Raw genomic sequence first — 27,679 nt, 5'->3', positions numbered from 1 at the left:
ACCTGGCAGGCACTCACCTGAACAGAAAGGGTTTGTGGGGTTGAAGTTAATGGCAAACTCATGGGATACCTGTGGAGAAGAGATATGAATTAGCACAGAGGCAGAGCACGGTGCTCTCCATCAGTTCAGCTGATGCAGTATCACACGAGTTCGCCCCGTTGGGCCAGCAGTGCTTCCCCACCCTCTGCTGTTCTACAGCGAGGAGCAAAGATAAATGTGGTCAAGGCTGGGGATGGACTGGACTGGTTCCTCTGGCTTCCCACTCCCATCATGACATTATCACACCACCAGAGGTGACAGCAGGTTGTCCCCACGGCTTCCTGCTGGCTGCCCAGAGGGAGAACACACATCACACCAGAAGAAATGACTTCATCCTATTGCACACGATTAGCTTCATGATCTGGGTCGTGATGAAAAGCAGTACAGGAGAGGTGACAACCACAGAACCATCCCTGCAAAGCAGGTGCAAAGCCCACGAGTTTCCCTTCCTCCCAAGCTGAGGGAGATGCCCTCAAAAGGAGGTCCCCTGTGACACGGGTGGAGAGCCCAGCGCTCCCTTGCTTGTAGCACCAGCCATGCCAGAGAAACCAACAGCAGAAACCCTCCAAATGTACTCCTCTAGGAAGTGCCTGCAGACAGAAACCATAAAAAAATTAAAATAAAAACTGGAGAACGGTTGCTTTGAAAGTGTAATTCAATGGCTTGGGTGCAAGAGAGGCTCAGGGCTCCCGTGCTCCAGTGTGAGCCTTGCCAATGTTGGCATGGGGTGACTGCTTGCTCGGGGAAGAACCACCAGATCTGGGGGCTGAGGCATTCCTCACTCTCTGATTCAGACACAGCGAGGAGCAAACGGGCTCTGAGCAGCACCGAGGACACACAGCTCCCTCTTTCAGACTTCTGGGAGCCAAAGGCACGATGTGGGATCTCAGCCCACTGGTTGCAAGGGCTCCCAAACAAAAAACTCCATGCCGTAGTTACAAAACAAGGCTGTTTTCTTCCTCTCACGAGGGTGGTGGCTCGCTGTGGTTCTCAGCCCAGGGATGGCTTCAGGACATGCGTACTCACAGCGCTGGCAGAATGAATGTCCTCTACACTGCCGTGTGAAGCCCAAGTCCTCCCGAGACTGCGAAAGCAGCACGCATCTGGTTCAGACTTTCCAATTAGAATGGGCATTGTGTCGAAAGCAGCAGAAACTATTTTTGCAAGGCACCGTGGGGTGAGAAACGACACAAACAAACAAAAGTAGGTCAGGCTAAAACTCTGGCGTGCTGCAAAGCCGATGAGCTGCCGTACAGGAGGACGGCACCGACCCGCTCAGGTGCCTCCATGCCCATAAGCACAGCCAGCAATGATCCCATTCACACCGTAGGCAACTTGAGGCACACTCTGAAACGCACGACTTGTTTTTCACACACCATTTCTGGTGGAAGCCTTAATTTTGGGCAACGTGTCCTACTTCAGATTTCTGGATTTTCAGTCGTTAAAGGGCTCACTGTTTTGGGGCTGTTTTTTTGGTTTTTTTTTAGAAGACACTCCAAATTTTGCCATGCAAGTATTTATAGAGAAGGTAAACAGAAATGCCTCCATGTTTTGCAATCGAGAAAGAGGGGGTTCTCTTTCTTTTAAGCAGCAGTGAAGCAGTTTGGAGCTGTTTTTCCTCACTTTTTGCAGCACTACATGGAGCACTCCCCCTGCGTGGCTGAAATGTTTCAAAACCTCCTCTTGAGTTTGTACAGATTATATATATATATATATATATATGCATACACACACACACACATATATATATCTGCTAGAAAATCCAACAGGAATTCAACAGGGCTTCAAAATAACAAAGTTAAAAAAAAAAAAAGGGGGGAGGGAGGCAGGGAACTCATTCCCTGTTGGGTGTTGGGTGCACCCAGAGGTACACAGAATCATTAAGGTTGGACAAGACCTCTAAGATCATCCAGTCCAACCCCAACCCATCACCACCATGCCCACTAAGCCATGTCCAAGTGCAGGACCTTTCCCAACTGGGAGCAACCCCTTCCAGCAGCCCCAAAGGGTGGGGTGTCCACACGTGCAGCCTGGCTGCGCCCTCTGGATGGGGTGGTTGTGAGTGGAAGCTCCATCTTCTCCCACCAGGAACCGCAGACGTGCCCAAGCCCCAGCCCAGGAGATGGGGTAGTTGGTGGGGCTTCAGTTTCGAGCATCACCCTCTGCAGGGCCACCTCATCCCCCAGCAACCAAAACCCATCTGCTTCCTACCGGGAAACCGCTCGAGGCTCTTTACAGAGCTGTTACATTGCAAGATGTTCTTTGACATTTCCAACGAGACTTTTGTGTGCAAAATATCTCACTCTGACTGGTTCTTTGAAAGCGTTTGGCGATGCCATGGCAACAGGAGAGCGACGAGAACAAAGCACAACATCCACGACTGAGATCTCTAACCACCTTTCCCATTTTCAGTCTCGTCTGCAATGCACAACGGCCATCGGTTCACCTGCTGCCAGGACACAGGGCACCGGGCACGCAGCTCCCCACCGGCCTGCCCCAACACCGGCCTTGGGTTTCAGCACGTGGGTTCTGAAGCCACTCATCCCTGCACGCCGTGCTCCTTCCAGCCCCGCTGCTTTTTCCATTCCCATTTCTCTCCACAAACAATAAATCCCCTGGTGGTAGCTGGCAGCTGTTATTCCTCGGAAGCTGCTCACCAAGATTTTCCCACAGAATCTAGGGAAGCGACAGACCTGAAACATTTGGTGGCCAATTGGGATGAATCAGCTCCAGCGTGCGCAGGGAGGGATGGACTCCAGACAGTGGCAACAGCAGCAACTCCCACGTAAATCACAGGGATTCTGGCTGCCACAGAGAGCAGTCTGCCTCAGCACGGTGGAACCATGAGAACCCCTGGGCTCTGCCCTGTGGTTGTGGGCAGCTGAGAGATGCGAGGCCATGTAAAAGGGGAAGCTGGATGAGCAGTGTCACCTGCTGCTGGTGGTGGCTCCTATGGCTGTGACAAGCAGTGCTGGACCGGTCCTGTAGGGCTTCTGTACGTGGTTAAAATGCCCCCAGTTGTCCTCAATCTCTGGGAAGAAGTGGGGTGCAGAAGCAGGGGATGCCAAGGCACAGGCTGTAAGCAATCCCAAGGAATCCTGGAGTGTGTTGAGGAGAATTTCCTGGTCCAGACAGCAGACAAACCGACCAGAGGAGATGTATTTCTGCATCTGACCAGATGCTCGCCAACACAGAGGAGTTTGTTAAAGAGGTAAAGACTGGAGGCACTCTGGGGCTGTAGTGACCATCAGGGGCTAAAGTTGTGAAAACGCTGGAGGAAGGGAGGTCCAGCAACAGCTCCAGGTGCAGGGAGTAATTCCTCAGCCCCACTTCTTGAAGCCTCCAGCCAGAAGCAGCGCTCATGGTGAGAACACTGGCTCCAGCAGGCTCCTCATGCTGCTGTGTGCTGCTGATACTCCAGCACAGCCTGACACAGACCATGGTGGCTTCAACCCCCTGAACACTCAATTCCCTGCCCTAACATGCAGCCACAACCTGTAGGCACTGCCCACACAGCATCATCTGGAGGCTGCCCAGCTCCCATCCTCTGGCCAGATCTCACTGCAACCTAATACACTCATCCACGGCCCCATGATTGCTCCTGCCTCCCACCAGCAAGATTAATCAGCAACAAAGGTATCAGTGCCAGGAAGCCTTGAGCGCCAGCCTGGCTGCCTGCACTCCATCCTCACCTCACATCTCCCTACAAACCTAGCATGCCCCATGCCCCAGCTCTGCTCCTACACAGAAGCTCTCAGGACAGAAGTGTTTCAAGCACACAGATCACTGCCACACGTTACCTTCCAGTCTGGTGGGAGCTGGGCACCGAATCCCAGAGCAGGAAACATTTTGTCTCTGCAAGGGAAGAAAACATGAGAGGATTTCCGCGCACACAAGGGATGCCTGCATGCACTTCAGCACACCAAACTGTCGCCATCCCACCAGCTCCAGGAACGCAGCTCCCCGTCTGCTTGAGCACCATCACACTCCACAGTGCTGATGGGGAAAGAGGAGAAACTCTGTCCCTTATGTGCTCTCGTCATTGCAGTGCCTCCATCACAATGTACACCACAATTTTCTTCCACGGAGTTTCCCAAAAGCAGGGCATCATTTCCCCCTGCTCCATGGGCGGAAAGTCAAGCGACAGAAAGGGGTGACATGCATCCCAGCAGCTCATCGGGAAGCCAGGGGAATGCCTGCAAAGCAATGGGAGAGGCAGAAAGGCACAGCACTTACGAGTCATAGTCCTGGATGATCTGCCCGACAGCCCAGATTGCCGACAGGTATTCATTTGTTCCCATGGGGTTGATGTAGTGCAAAGAGGAGGGGTCCCGCGGGTTCCCGTTGGAGGCAGTGAAGTCGATCCCAACCTGAGGGAAGCACACACTGCCTTCTGTTAGCAGTCACCACTACAAATCTATCCTCACTACAAACCTATCCTCCCATTCTCCACTGCAGACGGACAACGGTGAGGCCCAGGCACAGCCCCATCACAACCCAAACCTCCAATTTTGGGAAGTTTGACAAATTTTTACCCTCCCTAAAAAAAAAACAAAAAAACTAAAAAAGCAAGGTTCAACAAAGTAATTCACTATGATACCCACACTTTTTACCATCAAGAATCACAGACACGGCGTCCCAAAGAAGCAAGTCACCACCACCAGGGTTCATGCTGAAGTCTGCTGCCCGTCTGCCAAGCAAGGAGCTCCACGGACACCAAACCAGGCAGGGTTGCCTGGGCTTTTGTTGGGTTCAAGGCCTCTTCTGTCCCAAGAGACACAACCCTGAGCTGAGCTTTCCCTACAGCTACCCTACACAGTGCTTCTCCTGAGTCCAATGCAGGCCAAGTTCCTGCTTTGTCAGCAAGGCACTCGTGCTTCTCCCTCCTCCACGCTATTTAAAGACATTTGTAGGAATGCATATCCGAGATCTCGGATCCAGTTAAATGTGGTCAGATGCAGCGAGGCGATGAACCACCAGATTTGAAATGACTGGGAGGGAAGAGCGAGGAAGAGACGAGCAGACGGCGTGCCTGCATTCGCCTTGTTTGCAGAGCAAATAGGAAAAACCCAAAATAACTTTGGTGGCTAAATTGAGCTCAGGGGATTTGCAGGGGATTTTGCTCTGTATCTGTAATGAGAGAGGAAAAACTCGGCTCCTGGGCCGGGTCAAAGCCAGGGGTGGGGATGACAAGACATCCCCTGCAGCATGGAGCAGCTGGGGATGGGAAGAGTCCCAGGGGCCACTGCCCTCCCTGGGCTCATCCCTTCAGGATGGCAGCAGAGGATCATGCGAGAAGCCCAGTAAAACCTGACCTCTTCAGCATGAGATTGATGGTCTTATAGCTCACTGCTCCAATGAAACAGAAGCAGCCAAGCCACACTCGGTCAGAGCACAATAAAGAAACTGAGGCGCCATGCAAAACATGCTGAGAGCCACGTAGGAGAGCAGAATCTGAACCAGGTGCCTTGGGAGGGGAAAATTCCAGCATTTCCCATTACCAGCAGACCTCAACGAGCGAGATTTCAGCATTCCAACTAATCTGCACAACAGCTCTGTGCTACCAATAAACTGGATGATTTTCCCTTCCTATTCACTCCCCAGCACCAAGACCTTCACGCACAGCAGCAGAATGGCACATAAAGAGCTCTTGCACTTGTTCCCGTTTCTATGGTAACTCTTCCTCCTCCTCCCCCCCCCCATGTTTTCAGACAAGACAACAAAATAAAAGCTGAAATGACTGCGTGTGCCCAGCGCTCGCTGGGTGCCGCAGCAGAAAAGTTTTCAGAAATTAGAAAGCTAATGGGGGGAAAAAAAACAACACTTCTGTTTTGTGGTGGGTTCACTCAGGGCTGTAACGTCTCCTTGTAATTCCTCTTGACAAACCACTGGTGCTCCAGCCCGAGTGAGGGAAATGCAAATAAAAATGCAGAAATACTGCATCGTTAACAGCCCAGAGCCTCTGAGCTGGGTTCAAAACACCCAGGCCTCTCTCAGCAATCTGGATGCCAGTTAACACAGCGATGGGCAGAGATGCTGGTAGAAATTTGTGAAGGACTCCATGGGACTCTCATCCTCAGCAGCAGCAGGTTGTACGCCTGAGCACTGCAGTACTGATGCCAGTACCAGTACCACATGGTTTAACAGCAAGATGGAGCAAGCTCCTCATTGCTGTGAAATCCCACCCTGCTAAGCCAGCAGGATGCAGCTGGCCCAAGGGCAGCCTCCTACAGCACCTCCCTTCAGCAACTTTGATCATGACATATTTATTACCACTATTGGACAAACAGCAAGCCAAAGCCCTTACAGTGAACATCAGCTGGCAGCCTCCCAGGATGTAGTCCAGGAATGAGAAATCTCTGGTGATCTGAAATAAAATAGAAAGCAAAGTGTATCAGCAATCTTCGCTACTGCAGGAAAAGAAAACACCACTGAAATCACCCAGGCCTCCCATCACTGTGTTTTCGGACCTTCAGGGAGCTCCATCCATGTGGCAAAGCATGTAGGAAGGATCATGGGAGGTGGGGGAGTCACTGTCCCTGGTGGTGTTCAAGAACTGTGGAGAAGCGGTCAGTGGGCATGGTGAGGGGTGGGGGTGGAGCTGGACTTGGTGACCTTAGTGGTCTCATCCAACATCAATGATTCTGTGACCACCGGGGTCTTTCAAAGCAGCATTCTGGCATTTCTTAAGCTATGTGTGATGTGGCCAACCACAGTGATCCATGCACATGGCACCAGGGACACAGCCATGGCACGACAGAGAGCAGAGAGCTGCAAATCCTATTCCAAGGGGAGGAGAACCCAAAAAAAGGAAAATTGCCTTCACTCGTGCCCCATTGTATGTGCACTTGAAAACCCAAGAGCATTGGAGACAGAAGGGGTGGGAAGCTGAGTGCAATATAAAGTCCCAAAACCTACCAAAGAAACATCCCAGCATTGCGCTCACCTTGCAGGACTTGACGATGATGATCCCAGAGTTCTTGTAATTCTTTTTCTTCTTTTGCTTTTTGGGGTTAATGCACTCCAGTTCTAGCTGTAAGAGAGAAGCTGTTACCCAAAGCTAACTGGATAACAGAACTGCTGCTGTGCCCTCCCCACTGCTGGAATAGCAAGGACAAGCTCATTGATAGCTAGGGCAGGCCACAGCTGTTCCTCTAAAGCTCTTGGGAAATAAATGCTTTTTCTATATTCAGAAAATAATGGCTGCATTTTTTTATTTTTTTTATTTTTAAATCTAAAACCATTTGAATAAAACCTCTTATCAAAGAACAAAGTCTAAATGTGGGCTGTGGACTCATCATTCCTGCAGTCTCTGGACACCGAACAACTCTCTCCAGCTCAGACCCCCAGATCAGGTGCACCCAGGATCAGTCTGAGATCAGCTGGGCACACCTGGGCTGGAAGAGTCAGCTCTGACAAACGGGTTCCCAGATCCTACAGTGCCCCTATTTTGCCTCCAAGCAGCTCTGATGGGACCACCGTGGCCAGGGAATGCACAGCACTGCTGAGCTGCTTCCAGCCAGCCAGCAAAAGCAGACAGAGCTGCTTGCAAACAGGCTCAAAACTGCAGCTCTGGAAGCATGTACCAAAAAAAAAAAATAATAATTAAAAAAAAGGCGTATTTGGCTGAGTATTTCAGCCATCTCATGTCCCAGCATTGGTCAAATACCAGCATGCCCAACAAAAAAGCAAAAACAAAAATAAAAATCCTCTAGGGCAGAAATCAAGCAGCTGGATTACGCTGAAGGACCCACGGTGGGAGCAGCTCCAGCTATAGGGAATGTGGCCAGGCCCTGGGCGACTCAGCAGAGCAGGAGACCATAGCCTGGAGAGCATTTATGGCAGAAACCAACAACACGAGGATTGCAAGCAGTGCTTTTTCCCTTTGGATCTCAGAGGTGAGAATTCACAGCTAACTCCTTGCTGTAAGCACAGGAAATTCTGCTGCTGTTTTACTGCCGGCCACCTGACCCCAAAATCACATTGGTGCCAGTGGTCCTCACCAACCCTCCTGTCCAATGGGCCGGAGGCCATGAAAACAGCGAAGCCTTGAGGCAAGAGAAGCGATGCTACAGCAGCAGAGGGGACTCAAGTTCTCATCTTCTCATTCCCATCTGCAAACGTGCGGTGCCTGCTCTGCGGCAAGAGCATCCCTGCTCCTGTTTCTGTATTTACCCACATCAGCGTGGCCAGATGAAAGGAAGAGACAGGTCACGAGGAGCTGCCTTGGGGAGAAGGGATGCTGGCATGTGGTACCCAGCACGGAGACTGCTTGCTTCGGAGCCAGAGCCCCCAGCAGCTGGAGCGCAGATGTGCGGGGCACAGAGTGCCTGACCTTTCTGGGTGCAGCCCTGGTCTCTGCCCAAATGCTGCTCCCCGAGGCACTAGGACTTACACAAGCAAGGCAGCAACCAAGCCACACGAGGGGAGGAAGCAAAGGGATGTCCCCAGCTGCACCCAAGTCATGTGCTCTGGCATGTCATGCACAGCAGCATGGGCATGCAGGGAACACCCCCTCCACTGCCCCCCTCCCCAGGCAACAAGGCATCTTCAAGTGTTGCTTCAGACGAATCTTAGATTTTCAGACAAGACTGCCTTCATACTTTCTAACTCAGACATCTATTTCAGCTAAAGCAATGACCTGAATCATTTGCTGTGTAGATGGGAGGAAAAAGCAGTTCTTCCTCATCTCAGAGCCTCTCCAGCACAGGCTGAAGGTCTCAGTGCAAGCATCAAAACCCACCTCCAGCCCCAAGGAACAACGTGGCCACCACTGCCCTTGCCCCATCCTGCACAGAAAACACGTCGGCACTTACTGGAAAGGCATCTTGGGCTTCACACATCCTGGCCACTGAGGTCTGAAACTCCCCAATGAAGTCGTGCCCCCCGTCACTGTCGTAGTCGTAACACATGACCTAGAATCACAGAACATCCCAAGTTGGAAGGGACCCACAAGGATCACCGAGCCCAACCCCTGGCTCCACACAGCACCACCCAAATCCTACAGCTGAGAGCAGTGTCCCAACGCTCCCTGAGCTCCAGCAGCTCAGGCCCGTGCCCGCTGCCCTAGGGAGCTGTTCTGAGCCCACCATTCTCTGGTGCAGAACCTTTCCCTATAACCCTCACCTGACCCTCCCCAGACACAGCTCCTCAGACCCTGCTGCTGTCACCAGAGAGCAGAGATCCACTTCTCTGCAAGAAAGCTGTAGGCTGCCACAAGGTCTCCCCTCATCCCAAGAGGAAGCCAAAGGGCCGTCGTTACCTTGATCAGCTTCTCCACATCTCCATCACACAGTGACACTAAAGGCACAGTGAACGGCTTCCAGACGGGGTCCAATGTGTACTTGATCACCTGTGAGGTGGAAATGGAAGGATAGAGTTACAAAAGGTGAAACAGGACACAGGCACAAAGGAGGGGATGTTCCCCCCTATATAAAGGTGTCCTCTGCATCCCTCACCCCAGCCATAGCTTACTGCCCCACTACTTCCATCTAAGTGGAGTGGTGGAACACCACAACCATCACAGACAGCTGAGCAGCCCTGGATATACACAGATCTTGCCTTATCTGTGTAACAGCTGCTGCATGAGCTGGAGAGCTGCTACATGCTACCTGGTGTAGGGAACCTGCTTTGGCAGGGGGGATGGACTCGATGATCTCTGGAGGTTCCTTCCAACCCCTACAATTCTGTGATTCTGTGAGAAATGTAATTGATAAATGCTTTTTAACATGCACCGAGAGAAGGCAAGCTGTACGTGCTGCAGACCTTGGAGGTGCGTGCAGGGCACGTGAAGATGCTTACACAAAAGTGCCCTGCTCAAAGAGAGAGACTGATGTGAATCTCAGTCCAGGACACAAAGCTCAGAGGCGTCAAGCAGCTCAGGCAGAGTCTTTGCAGGACAGCATTCTCTAACGAAGCACCAGCAGCAAGCCTAACGAAGCAGCCACCTGAAGAGATGCAAAGGCCAGTGCTATGATGGGATGCTCCCTGCAGCCCCTTCCTTTGCACAGACTGCACCCCTCAACATCACCTCCCTGCCCCAAGGGGCTGCACCTGCTGCAGGTATCCCAGAATCAGACTGGCTCAAAGGTTTAAAGGAAAAGGGAAAGGAATACATATGGAAAGTCAGCAAGGGACGACCATTGAGCAACGTCACTCTGTGTCAAGGCAAACACAGGGATCCCTGGAGCAGAAGACCCATTGCAAAGGACCCTAGAGCTTAGCAGCCAGAGTTACAGGAGTTACAGGGAACACACGGGGCAGAGCCAACCCTACGCCAGTCTTCTCACTGGTGTTTGTTTGCATTGCAGAACAAACCCACAGCCCCAGAACACAAGACACGCAAGAAGTTTTGCCTCTCCTCTCCCCAAAGCCATCACTCCTTCTGCTGAGACCAGGAACAGCCCTGCCAGGTGAGGAGCATTTCTGTCCCCATCGTCGCAGGACAGAGCTGTCAAATAACCACGTGGGGCTTGCAATGGGCTTTTATATTACAGACTGACAGACTGGGAAAAACCCTGACACCGTGAGCACAGTTTAGCAGAGAATTTGTAAACACCTCCTCCAAGAGGCTGGGAGAGCAGGGAGCCCACGCAGGGAGGCACGTGTGTGGAGTGGAGCCCATATGCTGCCAGCCACCAGGCCCCACGGGTGGGCGGTGTAAGGATCCTGCTCCTGCACTGCACACAGCCTGCTGGGCTCAGCTCCTCCTAAATAACAGGCTGGAAGGAGAGCACTAACCCTTCCCTGCAGCCACCTCCCTCCTGACATGACAAACGCCAGCCTCAGGCTAACACCAGATTATATTCATGCACCCAAAGAGGCAGGAATGGAGAATTTACTTTCTTTGTATCCGATCTCAAAACATGAAGCTGCTTGTCTGGCACGAGGGCAGTACCTGGGGAGGCTGCTGCAACATTTCCTCCCTTGCCCCACCACTTAAAAGAAAACCCAGTAAGATCCTCAGCCACCTCCCGGGATCCCACCCCCCTTCACCAAGGATTTATGAGATAACATCATTATGTTTAAAAGGAGCTAAGGACCGTGGTGTTGCAGTAGCTCTCACCTCTGTTCTATGGACCAGCATCCATTTTCCATCATCACCGGGTTTATAGAATTCCAAGAAGGGGTCTGACTTTCCAAACAGGTCCTGGGGAAGAACAACAGCACACAGCTTATACAAGGATTTGCAAGCTGCTCAAGATACCTCCTTCCTCCTGCTTTTCCAATACATCAGTGCATGAACGGTCCATGGGGAAGCTGATTCCCATGGTGTCTGTGTGGGTCCTGCAGGTCCTGTCAGTGCTCACACGGTGTCACGGCCTTCCCACACCCAGGCACGTGTCTGTGAGACTTTGCTCGTGGATCCCACCCCCCTGCACAATCTCTGGACACCAATGCTACGACAAACAGCCCCAGCTGGGAGGCAGCTGTGTTTGGGTTAGGAAAACAACCAGAGCTTCAAAGCACAAACAGAACTATGAAATGTATGAGAGTCTGGGGGGAAAAAAAAACCCTCCTACACACAGCAGGAAAGCATGAGGAGAGCAAATCTTGAAGGAGCAACTGCACGGGTGTTGACAGAGATCATACAACACCCTCCGAGACACACAGACTTCAGCCAGCACGCGTTTGCTTTCCTTAGATATCCTCCTGATAAAAGGACACAGCCGTATGGCAAACACAGCACACATCCCTGCTGGGCATCTGCACGGGGTGACTGAGGTCTTGGAGCAGCATGGGAAGGCTGATGAGAGGATCCCCAGTGCTTGCAAGAGATCTTTGCTCCCATTCAGAAAAACTGTGATAAAAACCAACCTAACTCAAAACGCTCCAAATGATTTCCTGTTTCCTGAGAACTCCAGAGGCAGGTGGCTGCCTGAACTCTGTTGGCTGGAGGATCCAGAGGACATAGTGGGGATGCTCAGGGCTGGGGGATGCTGGGGGTCCCAGTCCACGAGGCAGCAGCTGGTGTGGTGGCAGGCTCCAGCAGAAAACCCTTTACTGTTTCTATCCAAATCCTGTTTCCAAAGCCAGCTGGAAACATAAATCACTGCAAGTATTTTGGCTTGGAGAAACTGGAACCTGTTCTACTCAAAACTCACAGTCACCTCTGATGACTGCTTTCATTTTATTTTATATAATTGGCCACAAGTTAATGGGCACAATGAAGTATAGTCCACTACAGCTTGCAGGGAGCCTCTCTGATGCTGTTTTCCCCCAGTGTTTTTGCTATGTTTGCAGAGGAGTAGGATAAGCCATTCTTTCTGCAAGAGACTTGGTTGCAGTGCAGCACTGTGCCTGCTTACACAGAGCCTGGGCTCAGTGCTCCAAAGCTTCGCTGCTGAGTTCAAGAACCAGTAGTGCACTCCCAGCCCTGTGGATCCCAGCCCTGCCTACTCCAGCTTAACCTGCAACCTGAAGTGGTTTCATTGCCCTGATTCCACAGGAAGTGACAGAGGTGTGGGCTCGGGTGGCAGCAGGGAGCGGGGCAGGATCCCAAGCAAAGCACATAGAGCAGCTGCTCTGTGAGTGCAGCCAGCCCTGCTCCATTCAAAGCAGGGTGGGAGATGCTTCCAGACCACAAGACTGTGCACCGTTATTTTAAAACGTCAAAGCCACCACCATCTCACCCATGCAAGCCTGGCAAAGGTAGAAACTGAGCTGCTGGGACTGGGATCACTGGGGCTGAGCCTTCTCTTCTGCAAGATTCTTCTTTTTCTAACAACTCTACCAAGAGCTGATCTGACATAAGGTACAAAAGCCTCAGGCTGGTTCTGCTGCTGACATTCCCCCGCTGCGAAGCCTTGCTGTTTGAAGCCATGCAGTGAGCAGTGCACAGACAAGCACGGGTTCATGATGGAGAGGAAAACCTGCCCTTGGTCTGAGAGAGGTCCCAGCGTTGGGTTGGACACTGTGGAGAGGGCTGGTCAGCAGCATGGATGCCAGTAAGAGATTCTCAGCTTGAGTGCAGTGTATCAGAGAATGGCTGGGTTGGATGTGACTTTAAAGCCCATCCAGTTCCCATCACAGACAGGGATGCCACCCACTAGATCAGGCTGCCCAGGGCCCCAGCCAACCTGCCTTGAATGTCTGCAGTTTCCTTTCATGTGTGCAGGGACCACTTCCATTTGTGTTCTGCTCTGAAGTGCCATGACCATTCCCTGAGCACCAGCAGGACTCTGAGCACTGCTGTGGTGCTCTGTCTACAGGAATCAGCAAGGAAACCCCACCAGCTCCTGGTAACTGCAGAAGCACAGCAAGGAGCTTTCTGCTGACATCTACTGATAAACTGGAAGGAAACCCAGACAGATCATTCACAGTCCTCAGCCCAGCACAACTATGTCTACCTCACAAACTGCCTGCCTATAGCACTGCAGGCAGATGCTAAATTTCTGTATTTTGACTGTGGGTCTGGAAAACAGTAGACCAACCTATGATGACTTGTTGGAAGAATATCACCAGACTTCAGCTCTGCATAACTTAGGAGAAGGACCTGATTGAAAATCAGGTTAGAAAGGAAACTGCCTATGGAGCAAGTGATGACAACAATTAAGTTGCCAATATAACCACTGCATACATGCCTGAGGTACCAGCATCACAGTGAGGCTTGGTGAGGAACCAGATCCTTGGCTCTGGTCTTCACAACAGCCATGGCTACAAAGCCACGTAGGAACCACGAAGCATGAAGCTTGAAGGAACCACATCTATAATGAAATCTCATCCCTTGCCTTGCAAGAGGGCAGAGGCTTTTTCATGGGAAGAAAGCTGCTGCATCAGAGATTTCTTCACTGACATGCATGGGGCTGACTCAGCCACATCTCAGAAGTTGTCATCATCTCAAAGATGTTTTCCAGCTCGTTTAGGAAATGCAATTACTTGGGGATTCCTCAGTAGGAGCATCCAGCTCTTTGCACCGTGGAGTAGTAGACAGGATAAGAGGAAGAGCAAGGTAACAGTCATTCCCAACAGCTGGGGAAAACACTTGGATAAACCATCTGGTTTGGACAGTGGGACTGAACAAAGCAAGGGTGCCTGGCTGCATGCTTTACCGTGGTTTGAAAACCAAGGGCCATCCTACCAACAATACAAGCTCTGGAGGCACTAGGAAGGAAGAAAAAAAAAATTGAAAAGAAACATTGATTGCTTAGCAACAGAACTGGTTTAAGAGGAATTGTTCTGGTTGCCTAGTAAATAAGGTCAGATTGCTCTGTTCAGAATGGCTTACGGTTACCCTGCAAGTCACACCCAAAGCAAAAATCAGCATTATCTCCACGAGGTTGGTGCTTCTTCCTCTGGAAAGATGGGCCCTCCTGTTTGATCTATAAACAAACACTCACTCAACTTGAAGGAGGGCTAGAGGCAACAAGCCAGGAGCACTCAGCACTTCTGAAATGCTGAATTGAGGGGTATCAAAACTGTCAGCCCAGCCAGGAGACATTTCCCCTGAAATAATAAATCTGGCTCAGATGTTTGTAAGACATGATGGTACACAGGTCCTGCGTCAAACAGAACCCTTCCTTCTCAAAGTGCACTATGAAGAATTCCACATCCTGACAGCAGGGAGTGACACAGCCAGGACCTGACTGGACCTCCAGCCCCAGCCTCTTGCTTTCTACATAGAGACAGCTTTATGACACTACTGTACTCACAAGCAGAGATCTCCTTAGATCCCCTAGCCTATGAAACAGAAGTTTAACATTTACATCCTCCTGACGTATCACCACTCACCTTTTTATCCAGTTTCCTGCCAGCCATACTCAGAGTAATCACCCTGTTGTCTGACAGCTCTTGGGCAGCTATCTGAAAGACAAGGGGAAGCTGTGTTCATTTTAACATGAAAAGTCAGTGAACAGAGAACCAAAACCCAGAGGGCAATCCTGCAATGTGAGATGTGCATCCTGGAGATGTGCAGCTCCTACAAAAGTCATTCTCAAGTTCCTGAAGATCTAATGTACACAGTATCCCACTATTGAAGAGTTAAACTAATTTTGCCTTTGCTAATCAACAAATGCTGTGTTGCTTCATTCTCTGGGCTCCTGGCACTCTGGTAGATGGCATTTCCTTTCTTTTCCCCAAATCCTTTCTCACTGAGTGGTAGGAAAAGCCTGATAAGAGAAAGGAATTTGGATACCTTATTGCTCTTGACAACTCCCCGAAAGGAGGCTGTGGTGAGCTGGAGGCTGGTGGCCTCTTCTCCCAGCTGACAATTTTAGGATGAGAGATAAAGGCCTCAAACTGTGCCAAGGCAAGTTCAGGTTGGATATGAGGAAGCGATGAGCAGTGATGCAGTGGCACAGCTGCCCAGGGATGGGGGGAGTCACCGTGGACTAGATGATCTCAGAGGTCTTTTCCAACATTAATCCTTCTATGAATTCCCTGAGAAGGTCAGCAGTAAGATGGAAGCTATGAGAACAGAGCCAAAATCAGATCCAACACCACAGCCTTTCCCCCAGCCTTGGAACAACCGATGCCTATCAGGCCTGGCTACCCAGGGTCACACAGCTGCCAGCAAAGCATCCACCAGAGCTGGCCTCATGCAGCCATTTCTGTGCATGGGCACATCCAGGTGTCCCTGCTGTGGTTTCAGATGTAGTGACACAACCAAGGACCAAGTCAAGGGCAAGCAGCAGCTACAGAAAACATTGTCACCACAGTGTGCCACCTCATCATCCACGTCACAGACCTTAGGGCAATCCCAGCAGCACTGCTGCCTGGAGTGGGGCCACGTTCACCCACCATCACCCATCAAGATGGCCCAAGGACGAAGAGCACTGCAGTTCCTGATGGCTGCAGCAGGCACAAGTGCAGCCCACATTACTTCAGTTTCCAAGATTTTTCTCACAAGCCCTCCGAAATGGCTTTGACTGCCAAAGACCAGTGGGCTGGTTGTGTCTGGAACACCGTCTAATGAGTCTCCTGGTATTCTAAGAGAATGTTTATAACAAAAAAAAAAACCACAAAAAACCACCACCCCACATTTATTCACTTATGTTAGCAGTCGCTTTCTGAATCACTTGCATTTCTTCTCCAGGCTCTGTCCTACCCAAGCATCTGCTCTCCACCTCCCGTCTCCTGTTCTTCCCCTTCCCCTCACTGACAAACTGCCTTTCACTGGACAGCAGGGGCTTGGGTTGTTCTTCACTGGACAGGCAGCCTAATCATTGGGCCTTTCTACAGCTCAGTGAAATCAAGGGGACAATATCCTGCAGAATGAGCAATCAGGGGGGTTATTCACCCTGATGGACGCAGGGGAGCATGCAGAGATGGTGAGGCAGTCACAGCCTTTGAATCTGCTCAGGCACAGCCTCTCCCACAAGGACAGCTCTCCTCACAGGGCTCTCTTCCCTGCCTACCCCAGAAGTTCAGATTTATTTAAGGACATTGCCTTCAAATTGCTTCCTATGTACTTTAACAAAACCACAGCTTCACTCTTCTCCACACAGCCCTTGGTGGACACGCACGGTGGTCAAAGTGGCAAGAGGAACAGGAGCTGCAGGGAAACAAATTACCTTTGCAGGCCACAGCAGAACCCACCCAGAGTCCCTGCAATTTTGGGCTCTTCAGAGGCCAAGGTAGAGCTGGGCCACGCATACAAACCATGGTGACATCTCCCCATGGAAACTAACATCCCCACTGCTTTGTAAAGACCTCAAGATTCACTCCTACAGTGACGTGCTTTGGGATTTTCCATATCTTTCAAACCTCAGGACTCTCACTCAATCCCAGCACTCCAGCCAAGGCACTTCTGTTGCATTCAGCCCTTTGACATTTGCGTGCTGCAGTTAAGAAAACGGAGACCTGGATAAAGCTGAAGGGACTGTGGGTGAGGAAGGCAGGGTTTGGCTCCCAACCCCAGTTCTGGGAGCACAAAGAAGACTGTCTTGGTTGGTGCTGGCAGCACAAACCCTGGGGCACAGGCTCCAGCAATGTGTCAGGCTGCCAGGACCCAACACTGCCAGCACACAAAGCAAAGCAGCAGACATCCCAGCACCCTTGGTTCTGATGATGCATCAGTGACAGATCAGAAGCTTCCTCCTTTAAAGCTGGAAACCTTTGAACTCGACTGGAAACTTTACAACTCCTTCTGTTCTTCCTACTCCAGTGGCAGGTATGGGGCTGCAAGAGCCCACTTCTGGGAAAGGCACATGGCCTCAGGTGCCATGCAGGCTTCAACGCAGCTTCTCCTTTTACCTTTAAAGATTAACTGCAGCAATTAAGAGAGAAAAGCTAACAGCATCTTCCCAGTCTCTAGAGCAAACAGCGATGGGAGATGCCCTTGCAGCAGGCAGATCTTGGTCTTTTAAAATGTTTTTAGACCCATCTGGTGCTTTTAGACCTGCCTGCAGTTTAACTCCTTGTTGGCTTTTTCTTCCACACCTTTGCTTCTTTGCTGCAAATTCAACATAAACTGGAATGCAAAAGTGAATGAAAAGGATGGGAGATGCAGCGTATGGGAAATGAGCCTAAATTTAGTCCCTTCTTTAAAAAAAATAAATAAAAATCACTAAATAGATCCCCAGCAGGAACACCACTGCCCGAAGGGGTCTGCAGCAGGAGCAGAGGCTGTTGCTATGAGACCTGTTGCTACGGCAGAACTCTCATCCTCCTCGTACAAACAAAACCACTGACTGTCAGCAAAGGCATCGGCCCTTTTCCCTTCGGCTGCTCCAGGGAGGTGTGAGCAGGCATCATGTACAAGATAACAAACAGCAGCACGTATTGACTCTGTTCTTCTCCAGATTTAGCATTTCTTATTTTAGTGCTCAGAGACAAAAGCGCTGGCTGAAGTCATCAGACAGGGACTGGGCAACACAACGTCCTCCAAAGAGACCGAAGGTGGGCAGGAAAATGGGAGGCAAGGGAAAAAAGGGGCATCAACCCCAGCCCTGCTGGTGTTCTGCATCACCTGCAGTTTATTGTCTGCATTCACACACTCCATGGGTAAGGTAAATGAGTTACTGTACCGTTATCATCCCCTTCCCAGCTGGCTTGCCGTTCCCCAGAAGGAGAGTTCTTGTTATTTTCTTGCTGGAGACAATCTAGGAAAAAAAACAACAAAGAAAATAAAGTCATGTGTTCAAATGCAGACTCATAAGCAACTGATCATTGCTCACGTTAGTCAAATCATATTCAGTATTCACAGTGGTAAAAGAAAGATGCCGCACTGAGAGCTGGCCATGATGCTGTCAGTGCCACCAGTGCCACCCAACAACCCTGTGAGCTTTCCCCACAGACTGCAGAGCCCCACACAGCGACCTGCTGGTACCAGCTGTGCTCTTCTCCCATTCCTACCAGCAAGCCCTTCCAAATCTACAGGCTACAGTTTCAAAGCGCAGCCCCATCCATCCTGCTGCCTCCTCCCTCGGTCCTATGTCACACAGCCAGAAAATAATAATAATAATTAGGAGAAAACCATAATGAAATGGCTTAGCTTCTAGCTCTTGCTATCCGGCTGCACCTGAGTTCCTCCTATTGCTCTCCAGAAATGCTTTTCTCTCTCTCTTTGCAGTTTAAGGCAAAACCCCTTCCCACTGAGACTCCCACAGCAGTGCTGGGATCTTCAATCCAGCCATGCCCTGCAGCTCTGCCTCCAAAACACCCCGGAATCCCCAAATAACAGGGCTAGATGTCTGTGCCTTGCTGTGGCATGAGATTTCTTCATAACCTGACAAGCAACAACCACGGACACCCTGCAGTCTGCAATTTGATCCCTTTTAAGGTTTCACTTGGCCACAGGGGTCATTGCAGGCTTCCGAGTGATCCAACCATCCTTTTAAATCTCGCCACAGACCTAATTAGCTGCAATAAAACAATCCAGCTGATCTGACAGGGCTCTGATGGCAACACAGAACTGGAAAGTCAGGTGCTGGGTGTGCGGTTCAGCAAAGGCAGGTTCCTGCTGCCCCAGCCTGCCCTCCTTCCCTTCCAACAGCTGCTCGTGCCTCAATACAACCAGATGGGCTGATGGAAACATCTCACCAAACAAAAAACGGACTTCAGAAAGTCTATGGCTGAGTCCACAAGTCCCCCCCGTCCCACCCCTCTCCTCCACAGGTCCAGCAATAGCTGGGCTCCTCCAGGACCTTACACAGGATCAGTAAAGTCAGAAAAGACCTCTCAGACCCCCAAGTCCAACCCCAACCCATCCCACCATGCCCACATCCCTCTGCCACATCCCCACGGCTCTGGGACACCTCCAGGGACAGTGAGTGCCCCACCTCTTCGGGCAGCTGTGCCACAGCATCACTGTTCTAAGAACTTTTTCCCTATATCCAACCATTCGTGAGGTGACTCTTCCACCCTCCTCCCTAGTGCATATAAAGGATGCCTCCCTCCAGCATGAGGCTGCAGAGCCCAATACTCCTGCAGAGCCATGCTGAGGCTTCAGCCCTGTTTCCTCATGTCCACAAACTCTCTTTTCACAGCGTTCATCAGGACTGTGCCCTCCATAATGAGCACAGCTGAACTGTGCCAGAGGTGGCTGCAGCCAACAACAGAACAAATACTGAATGGCTTGGCCTAAGCCACTGAGCAACAGCTTGGGCTGTTTCCTGAGCTGTCTCTTAATTTCTTCAGGATCAAAATTAGGTCATTACAGAGCTCTTCTGAAAACACAGACATTAAACCTCAGTCAGTAAATGTCAGTGCTCTTCTGACAAGTTCTCAAGTTGGCAACAGTGAAGTTACTCAGCTGCCTTTGGCATATGCAGTACCAGATAGTCTGTAATAAAGTGACCACATTCATCGGCCTCCTTGGACGCCTTGGGCCAGCTGTCCACACCAACCCACCTACTACAGTGCCTGCTTTCCCCAGCCCATTTGCTCGTGCCAGGTACCACAGCAGTCCTGGGCAGCTGGAGGCTGAAAAAGAATGGAAAAATCTCCCTCATTTCTTGCCTCTGAGTCAGAGCATGCTCAGAAGACAAAGAAGTTTGGAGAATTTAGCTGCCAAATCCTAACAGGGTCTGGGCTCATGAATGCAAAGACCTTCCAAAGGCTTACAAATCACATCTGTCTCAAAAGCTTTTCCATAGGAAGAGCAGAAGACACATTCCTGCACCAACACGTTACAGTAAGAGGCATGATTTACCACCCAACAGCAAGGTTATTGTGCATGTGTTTTTCAAACGCTTCATTCTCAAACAGAAGAAAGACATCATTCTTACTACAAAAGTTCTGACCAAAAAAAAAGAAAAGAGAGAGAGAGAGAGAAGTAGATCTGCAGTGCATCTTAATTGTAAACACCTGGAAGTTTCTCAAGTCCAAATCCCAACTGGTCATCATGGCAACTAGTAGAACCCTTACTGACAACAGGTACCTCCAACACTTCCAGTGCAAGTGTCCAAGACAAATGGGTGCGATGCCCTCTTGCACTTCCCCAGGCTTTGGTCTCTCTGCAAGCAGCAGCAGGTGCCCACCCTACATCCAAGCTCAGATTTGGGCAAGTAACCAACAGCCCTAGCATGAAACACTTCAGCCCAAAGAGATGAAATGTGACAAGCACTCAAAGCACTTTTTGCCAGGAATGACCATGCAAACTTTACAGCGGGTAGGAAAAGTAGCTCTGCCCCCTTCAACTCCCCTGAGGATGGTGTGATTTGGGGTCTCTTAGCTGGAGGACGAGCTGCAGGAAGAGGACATCAGAGACTCACCGTGCCCAGCGTGCAGGAGAACTCGCCAAGGAAGTCATGCTCATACAGCTGTGTGCTCGACTTGTCCTGGTCAAACAGGGCAAACCTGAGCTTCTGCACTTCTTCGAAGTGGTAGTCAACAACAAACTTCTTGGAGAAGGCCGGGTTGAGGTTGTTCACAGCTGTTTCTGTCCTGTCGAGCTGCAAAGACAAAAAAAAAAAAGGGCAATCAGGCATCTATGCTTTACATCTTTGTCACTGCAACGTCTCTCCTCTGACCGCAGCTGGAGCCCTGACATCTAGAAGCCCTGTGCTGGCCAGCAGAGAGCAACAGGCACGCAGCAAACACAACCCTAAATGCATGCAAGGTGGGTTGCATCTAAGAGAGAGCTGTGTCTCTGAGGATAGGGATTGGAGTGGGCTCAAAGCTTACTGAAGCCACAGCCTTTGCATTGTTTCTGACACTTGCTCTCCAGGACACAGAATGCCCCTCGAGCTCATGCTTTCACACCTCCCACCTGCTGCTCCTCTGCCAATCACACTCACACCTCTAATGCTTTCAAAGTCAACCAAAACTATTTCTTTCGGGCCACACAGCTTACAGCAGAAACAAGTGAAAAAACAAAGTGTCACAACTCAGAAGAGTAATCCCCTAGCGTTTCCTTCTAGATCTCATAACAAAACATTCATGTGGTTTCTTCTTTTTTGGCCTTCCATGGAAGAAAAACTTAAATCACCAAATCACCATGGTCCATTTTTCATGGCTTTCACCCAGCACTAGCAGAAGCAAGAGGCTGGAAGGATGCACAAGGCAGGACTTCAGTGGACTCCGATATCCAAAATAGCTCTGGAATTCCCTCAGCCAGATACAGCATCTTTATAACTTGGTACAGAGTGGGGATTACACTGAGCCCAGTGCAGGAGGGATGTGAGGTGGGGCCAAATGGGAATCTCCCACCTTTGAAGTGGGTCTTCCTGCAGCCTAGAGCTTGGCCAGCTGGAGACAAGACTCATCCCAGCTCTGGCTGTTGCCTAAAAACAATGTGCTGAGCACATCCAGCTTTGCCCCAGCCTCATTTTGTTGATGAGATGCCTTTGACACGCACAGACTCGAGGCTCCAAACTGCAAAGACAGCACAAAAAACCCTCACCCTTCTGTTGCTGCTGCTATACAACCTGAAGTTTGGATACACTCATATGAAGGAAAGAGAACTCCCCTCAGCTGATGTTTTTTTGGAGAGCTGGAGCTGGCAGGATCTCTTACTGCTATGTTCTGCTCTTCTCTGATGTTTCAACAGTGGCAGAGGTTGCAGTAGCAGCTCTGGCTTGGACACACTGCAAGGCTGAGATACGTAATTAACCATCAGACACATGGGCTTCACGTCCACATGCACCTGCTGCCATGGGAAACACTTGGCACTGCTCTCCAAGAGGACTTTCCAGAGGGAGGTAACCAGGACTCAGCTCCCTGCAGAGAAGGCAGCGGGTGAAGGCTGATGGATGGCCACAGTGAGCTCCTTCAAAGCCTCCAAAACCCTCCTGCACCAGTATGGGGGAGGACACGACCATCCCATGACCAGCCTGCTGGCTCCCTAAGCCCTGGGAGCAGCAAAGGGCCACCAGCCTGCCCTGAAATGAATAAGGGGAGTCAGCACTCAGATCTTTGCAAGACACAACCCAGACCCCACAACAGCTCGTCTGCAGCAAGCAGCTCCTGTGCTGGCACCACGGACTGCAGGACAGATGGATGCCTGCCAGAGCAGCAGAGCCAGAAATAAACACATCACAGCAGGAAGGGAAAAAAAAGAAGAAAAAAAAAAGACAGAAAAAAGCACACGGCCTCATCATCCCAGTGAAACTCATTCAGCATACGAGAGAGAATCCGGAGGGACTAAGTGGAAACGTGGTAAGTTTGTTACATAGACACCATTGTGGTGCTTTTAAAGTCGGTCACTTAGTCTGTTTTAATTGCCAGCAGAAGTCTGAAGTAAAAGCTGTACTCTTAAAACAGCCACCTGCAGCGCCCTCTGGGGAGAGGGGAATCAACCAAACCAACTGGAGTGGGCTGTGCACCAACGGGGGCAAGGCAGCTTCTCACAGGTCCTTCCCACTCTGCCACCACCTGCACTTCAGCACCCAAATGCCTGCTCAGAGAGATGCTCCTGGCAGACCAGGAGCAGCAGCCATCAGTGAGCTCTACCTTATCTGAACAGCACAACACACACAAATCTCCTTTCAAGCCTAGCTGATGAGACTCTGCAGGCAACAGGAATGGATTTGAGCTCCTTTCATGTACCCTGAGCTAATGGGAAGCCTGGGAACGAGTCAAAGCAGGATGAAAAGTGAGCTGACATCAGGCAGCCACCTGCCCTCAGCAGCTGGCTGAGAAGGGGCAGCAGGCCACCTATGCTTCCTCCTGTCCCACTGTTATCCAGAATGCCTCTGCAGCAAGGCTGCAAACAAGTCTGGGATGCGATGGGGTGAAAAGCATTGCAGGTGGGGCCTCACAACAGCAGAGCAGAAGAGGACAATCCCCTCCCTCGACCTGCTGCTCATGCTTCTTCTGATGAAGCCCAAAGTATCCACTTTCTGGGCTGCAAGCACACGCTGAGGGCTCATATCCTGATCTTCACCCACCAGCATCCCCAAGGTGTTCTCTGCAGGGCTATTCTTGACCTTTCCAGCACTCAGTCTGCACTGATACTGGGGATGGCCCTGACCCAGGTGCAGGACCTTGCACTTGGCCTTGTCAAATGTCCCGGGTTCACCCCCACAGAGTGAGGGGGCTTCCTTCAACACCCTGATGGCCAAGTGTTCCATCACCTGTACACTGTGAAGCACAAGTAAATCACAAGCCTCAGCTGCTTGCTACACATGTATTTCAGTCTTCATCTTGGTGCAGCTCTTTACCTTCCACCTTGCTGGTGACCGTTCTGTACGAGGGCTTTTCACACCAGGAAATAAATATGCCATTGGCTCCTGCCTCCCCTGAGCACTCAGCACAACCACGTGCCCTGCAAAATGCAAAGCTGGCTCTGCATCCCAGCAGCAGACAAGCACGAGGGTTTTGAAAAGGCAACCAGGGTAACTAAAGACTTGTCTTCAGAGCCTCAATCCTACACAGCAAGCACAAACCCAGGGAACTTTCTCCATTGGCAACCCCTCGTGGTAAGCAAATGCAGCTAGGGTCGTCCAGTTTCTGCCAGGAGGATTGCTGGAGATATTCAGTATTGTCTGTCACCTGGGAGATGCTCTTCCAAGGGGCAGGGAACACGTGATGGACATCACTTGGGGGCATCTAGGAGCCCCAGGTCAGCAGCTGGTGGCCTCCATATCCTTCTGAGATGAGCAGTGTAGGAGATGAGGATTGCCCAGGCTCAGGAGGGGTGACTCAGAGTGGCACAAAAGTGAGGGCACAGCTGAGTCACAGGCCAGGTCCATCCTGGCTCCTACAGCATGATGTCATCAGGCAGAACACTGACATATTACCCATCTTTATGCCACTTCTGGGCCTGAGCTTTTTGTCTCTCCTTCTACCACCCCCTCCAAGGCTGATTCATGACCATTTTGGTTGTTGCTTATTATTATTATTATTTTTTTTTAAATTCCTCTTAAGCTCAGTGAGACAAAATAATTGTATTTGGGAACAAATATGACAGCTGGAAGAAGCAGCCCCACCACGCAGGCACAGATGCTGCCACCACCATGTTACCACAACACAGGGACACAGGAAGGCTTGGGTGCTGGCTGTGCCCACAGCATGCTCCACACGTCTGCAGCTGAAAGAAGAGCAGAGCACAGAGCAATCTGCTGCTGGAGCACCTATTTTGCCAATTAGACAGCTATAAAAATAGCACAAGGGGAAAAAAGCAAAACTTGCATTGTATTAAAAAAAAAAAAAAAGAAAAAAAAAGCTTTGGAATCAAAACCACTGGACTGAGACGTTACTGACAGCAAAAGAGGAATCCCTGAAAAGCACAGTCAGGTCAAAGAGATGACACCTATCAAGACTGGGAAGCTCATCAGTTTCATCCAGGCTGCTATTAAGCAGAGTTAATTGCAGAATGTGGCAAAAGCGAGGTCTGCCCCTACACCCTGCCCGTGACGTGGAGATCAGCTGCAGGAAGCCTGAGCTGATGCCCATGGATTCACCATTTCCTGGCCAGGTGCTCAAGCTGCCCCCTAAATCCAAGTATCAGGAAAAAGACACCACGTAATTCCCTGGGAACTGGGGGGATTTAATGCCTCTCAGCTGCTCGTTTTGTGCTGAGCTGATCAGCACTGTGTCCGTCCATCACATCCCAAGGCTCTACATATCTGTTCCCTCCTCAACGAACCAAAGAACCCTTATGCTGCCTAACTCCAACTGCACTCACAAGATGAAATCCACATGTTTTTCCACAGGCATTTTAGCTCAGTCTTTCCTTCTGCAGCCAAAAGGTATTTTCTAGGCACAGAGCAAAATGTTCTCGCACAGACAAGTCTGAATTCAAGACGCTCATTCAATCACAGACAACATTCTGCCCTACAAGGACTGCTGCAGATGGGAATGACAACTACACTTTCTTCATGTGATGTGCTGAGCACCCAATAAAGCACCACGAAAACCACCCTTGGGAGTTCCTGCCCTGCTTCACATACACCTCATTCCAAAACCAGTCTAAGAGTAGAGGAGGACCCAGGCACTCCTAACAAGCAGCCCTGGACTGACTTCCCAGACCTTCACCCAATACAGTCCTGTCCCTTAGAAAGCAACTTTTCAAGTGAAATCCAAGGAACAGCTCTACGAGAGACATGGGATCCAAGGAACAGCTTCTCTCCTCACCCCGAAACACATCTTGTTCCAAGCAGGACATCACGATGGCTAACTGTTCCATGGGATCAGTGTTGCAGACACCCAGACCTAAAGCACTCACAGATAACTGCACACTGAGAAGCAACTTTTGGACCAGTTCACACGTGGCAAGATGATTTCAGGCCCACCACACGCCTTGCCAGGATTATTTTGAGCCTAACCTGCTGTCATTAAACCAGCAAGGAATGATTGAAGAACCAGGTGCTTGTGCACAGCCTTGGGATGGTGGAGAGGTTTCCACCTCATCCAAGGGAGGTCAGCTCAACGGAGGAGCAAGGATGAGCCTTGCAGAGGAGACTCCTCCAGAAGTACACCTTCATTACTGCCTCCTCCTGGAGCATGTCTCTGCAAGCTCCACGTGGAAGTGATGAAGTGCCTTTTGCAGAATCGTAAAGGTTGGGAAAGACTTGTAAGATCATCTGTGGAACCCCAGCCCAGCCCCACTGTGCCCACTGACCGCATCTCTCAGTGCCACATTTCCATGGTTCTTGACCACCTCCAGGCACAGTGACTCCCCCACCTCCCTGGGCAGCTGTGCCAGTACCTCACCACTCTTTCCAAGAAGGTTTTCCTGATATCCAACCCAAACCTCCCCTGGTACAACGTGAGGCCATCACTCTCATCCTATTGCCATTACCTGGGAGCAGAGGCCAACCCTCACCTCACCACAACCTCCCCTTCAAGGGTTGCAGAGAGTGATGAGGTCTCTCCTGAGCTGCTTTTCCTCTGAAACATCCCAGTTCCCCCATAAAACAGTGTTCCAGCCCTAAGGCTGCCAAGAAGCTCCTGTTTCAGTGTAGAAAAACCCAAACCCAACACTCTGCTCTGCTGTACCTTCAAGAGGCTGCTGTGATGCTGCAGGGAGAAGCACACCCTGATCAAGAGACAGAGCAGTGATAACAAGACCTGCACAACTTCAGGGGGCCTGAAAGCTCCCACAGATCCCAGCGTAAGCTCATTTGGGAATTTACAGCTTGCTGTTAAAAGCACCTTATGAAAGCCCTTATCACAGGACTCCTGTGCCAGAGTCTGGCTAAGAACTGAGCACAGAGGGAAGGAAAAGATAAAGGCACTGGAAGAAACATTAATCCAGCTTGATCCAACCATGAGTAACACAGAGGCTCTTCTCTGGTTAGGAATTAGGGTCTGTCCTCTCTTTTTATCTACCTTGAGGACCCGTTCACAAAGCAAGGCACAGAATCGCTCCTTTTTAAGGAATTCTGATCACATAACACTTCTTGCAACATCCATGGGAAGGGATGTGACACCTCCTGCCTTGACTTGGTTGGCTCCTGGGCTCTCAGGCCCATGCAGAGCCCAGCCCTGCCAGGACGAGCCAAGGCCACAGGCTACTCTGTCCCCAGCCTGTCTGCACTGGTGAGGTGCCCAGCCAGGAGGCCAGGTGGTTTCCAAGTGCTCTGAAAAATGAAGGAATCCACTCAAGCTTCCTTCACAAGGTGTACAAGCTGTGTTCAACACCGTGATCAAAACGCAAATGTCATTAAGGACATCCGCAAAACCAAACCACGGGAGGCAGAAATCATGCAGCTTCAAGACTTACCTCCACCCATTTTCCATTGATTTCCATGAAGAGGACGCAGAAGGGGTCAGACTTGGAAGTGACATCCCTGTCCAGCAGGTTTTGGCCACAGATGGACAGCTCGACTTTGCAGACGCAGTACTGGGAGCCAATGGGCCCCGCTGGCGGTGGGGTCCCGGTGTACGCCATGGACTCCAGCAGCAGCAGCTCCAGGCAGTCTGCAGGACAGAGAGAGAGCAGAAAACCCTCAGGAGAAGCAGAAAGGTACAAGGACACACAGCCAAAAGCTCTCAAGGCAGCCACATGGGGTTCCCAAGGAGGAGCTCAGCAGTGCAACGCCAGCGTGCCCTGGCTTTGCTCCACAAACAGCAGGTTTGAAAGGAAAGGTGATGTCCTCTGTACGTCCCCTAAGAGAGCAGCAGGTCCAGCTATCACAGCCATCACCTCTGCCTATGGACAAGTTTGTTCACGGGACGTCTCACTGCTGCTCATCTCCCTCCTCACCCTCACTGTCTTGCCTTGCTTCTGCTGCGGCATGGCAAGGCAAAGCAGAAGGCAAGGGATCCTGAATGAACAGCAGAGCAGAGGGAATATGGAAAGAGAAGGGAAGCA

The 27,679-nt window shown here is 50.7% G+C and overlaps 1 protein-coding gene across 2 annotated transcripts in view; it reads right to left on the bottom strand.

Annotated features, from left to right (window-relative positions):
- The window catches only part of CPNE2 (copine 2), a 39,620-nt gene that overhangs the window by 6,114 nt on the left and 5,827 nt on the right, over positions 1-27,679 (bottom strand). For both annotated transcript variants that reach the window (XM_052685801.1, XM_052685800.1), the window contains exons 2-13: positions 27,089-27,285; positions 20,694-20,873; positions 18,006-18,080; positions 14,770-14,841; positions 11,105-11,188; positions 9,302-9,391; positions 8,856-8,954; positions 6,986-7,072; positions 6,347-6,406; positions 4,276-4,409; positions 3,840-3,894; positions 18-69 (exon numbers count right to left, since the gene is read on the bottom strand). In XM_052685801.1, the coding sequence (XP_052541761.1) occupies positions 18-69; positions 3,840-3,894; positions 4,276-4,409; positions 6,347-6,406; positions 6,986-7,072; positions 8,856-8,954; positions 9,302-9,391; positions 11,105-11,188; positions 14,770-14,841; positions 18,006-18,080; positions 20,694-20,873; positions 27,089-27,256 (1,156 nt within the window). In that variant the 5' untranslated portion in view covers positions 27,257-27,285. The remainder of the gene's footprint in view (positions 1-17; positions 70-3,839; positions 3,895-4,275; positions 4,410-6,346; positions 6,407-6,985; positions 7,073-8,855; positions 8,955-9,301; positions 9,392-11,104; positions 11,189-14,769; positions 14,842-18,005; positions 18,081-20,693; positions 20,874-27,088; positions 27,286-27,679) is intronic.

This window comes from Tympanuchus pallidicinctus, unplaced genomic scaffold (assembly GCF_026119805.1).
Source record: "Tympanuchus pallidicinctus isolate F22 unplaced genomic scaffold, pur_lepc_1.0 scaffold22, whole genome shotgun sequence".
Taxonomy (NCBI): Eukaryota; Metazoa; Chordata; class Aves; order Galliformes; family Phasianidae; genus Tympanuchus; species Tympanuchus pallidicinctus.
This window is presented reverse-complemented; position numbering and strand designations above follow the sequence as displayed.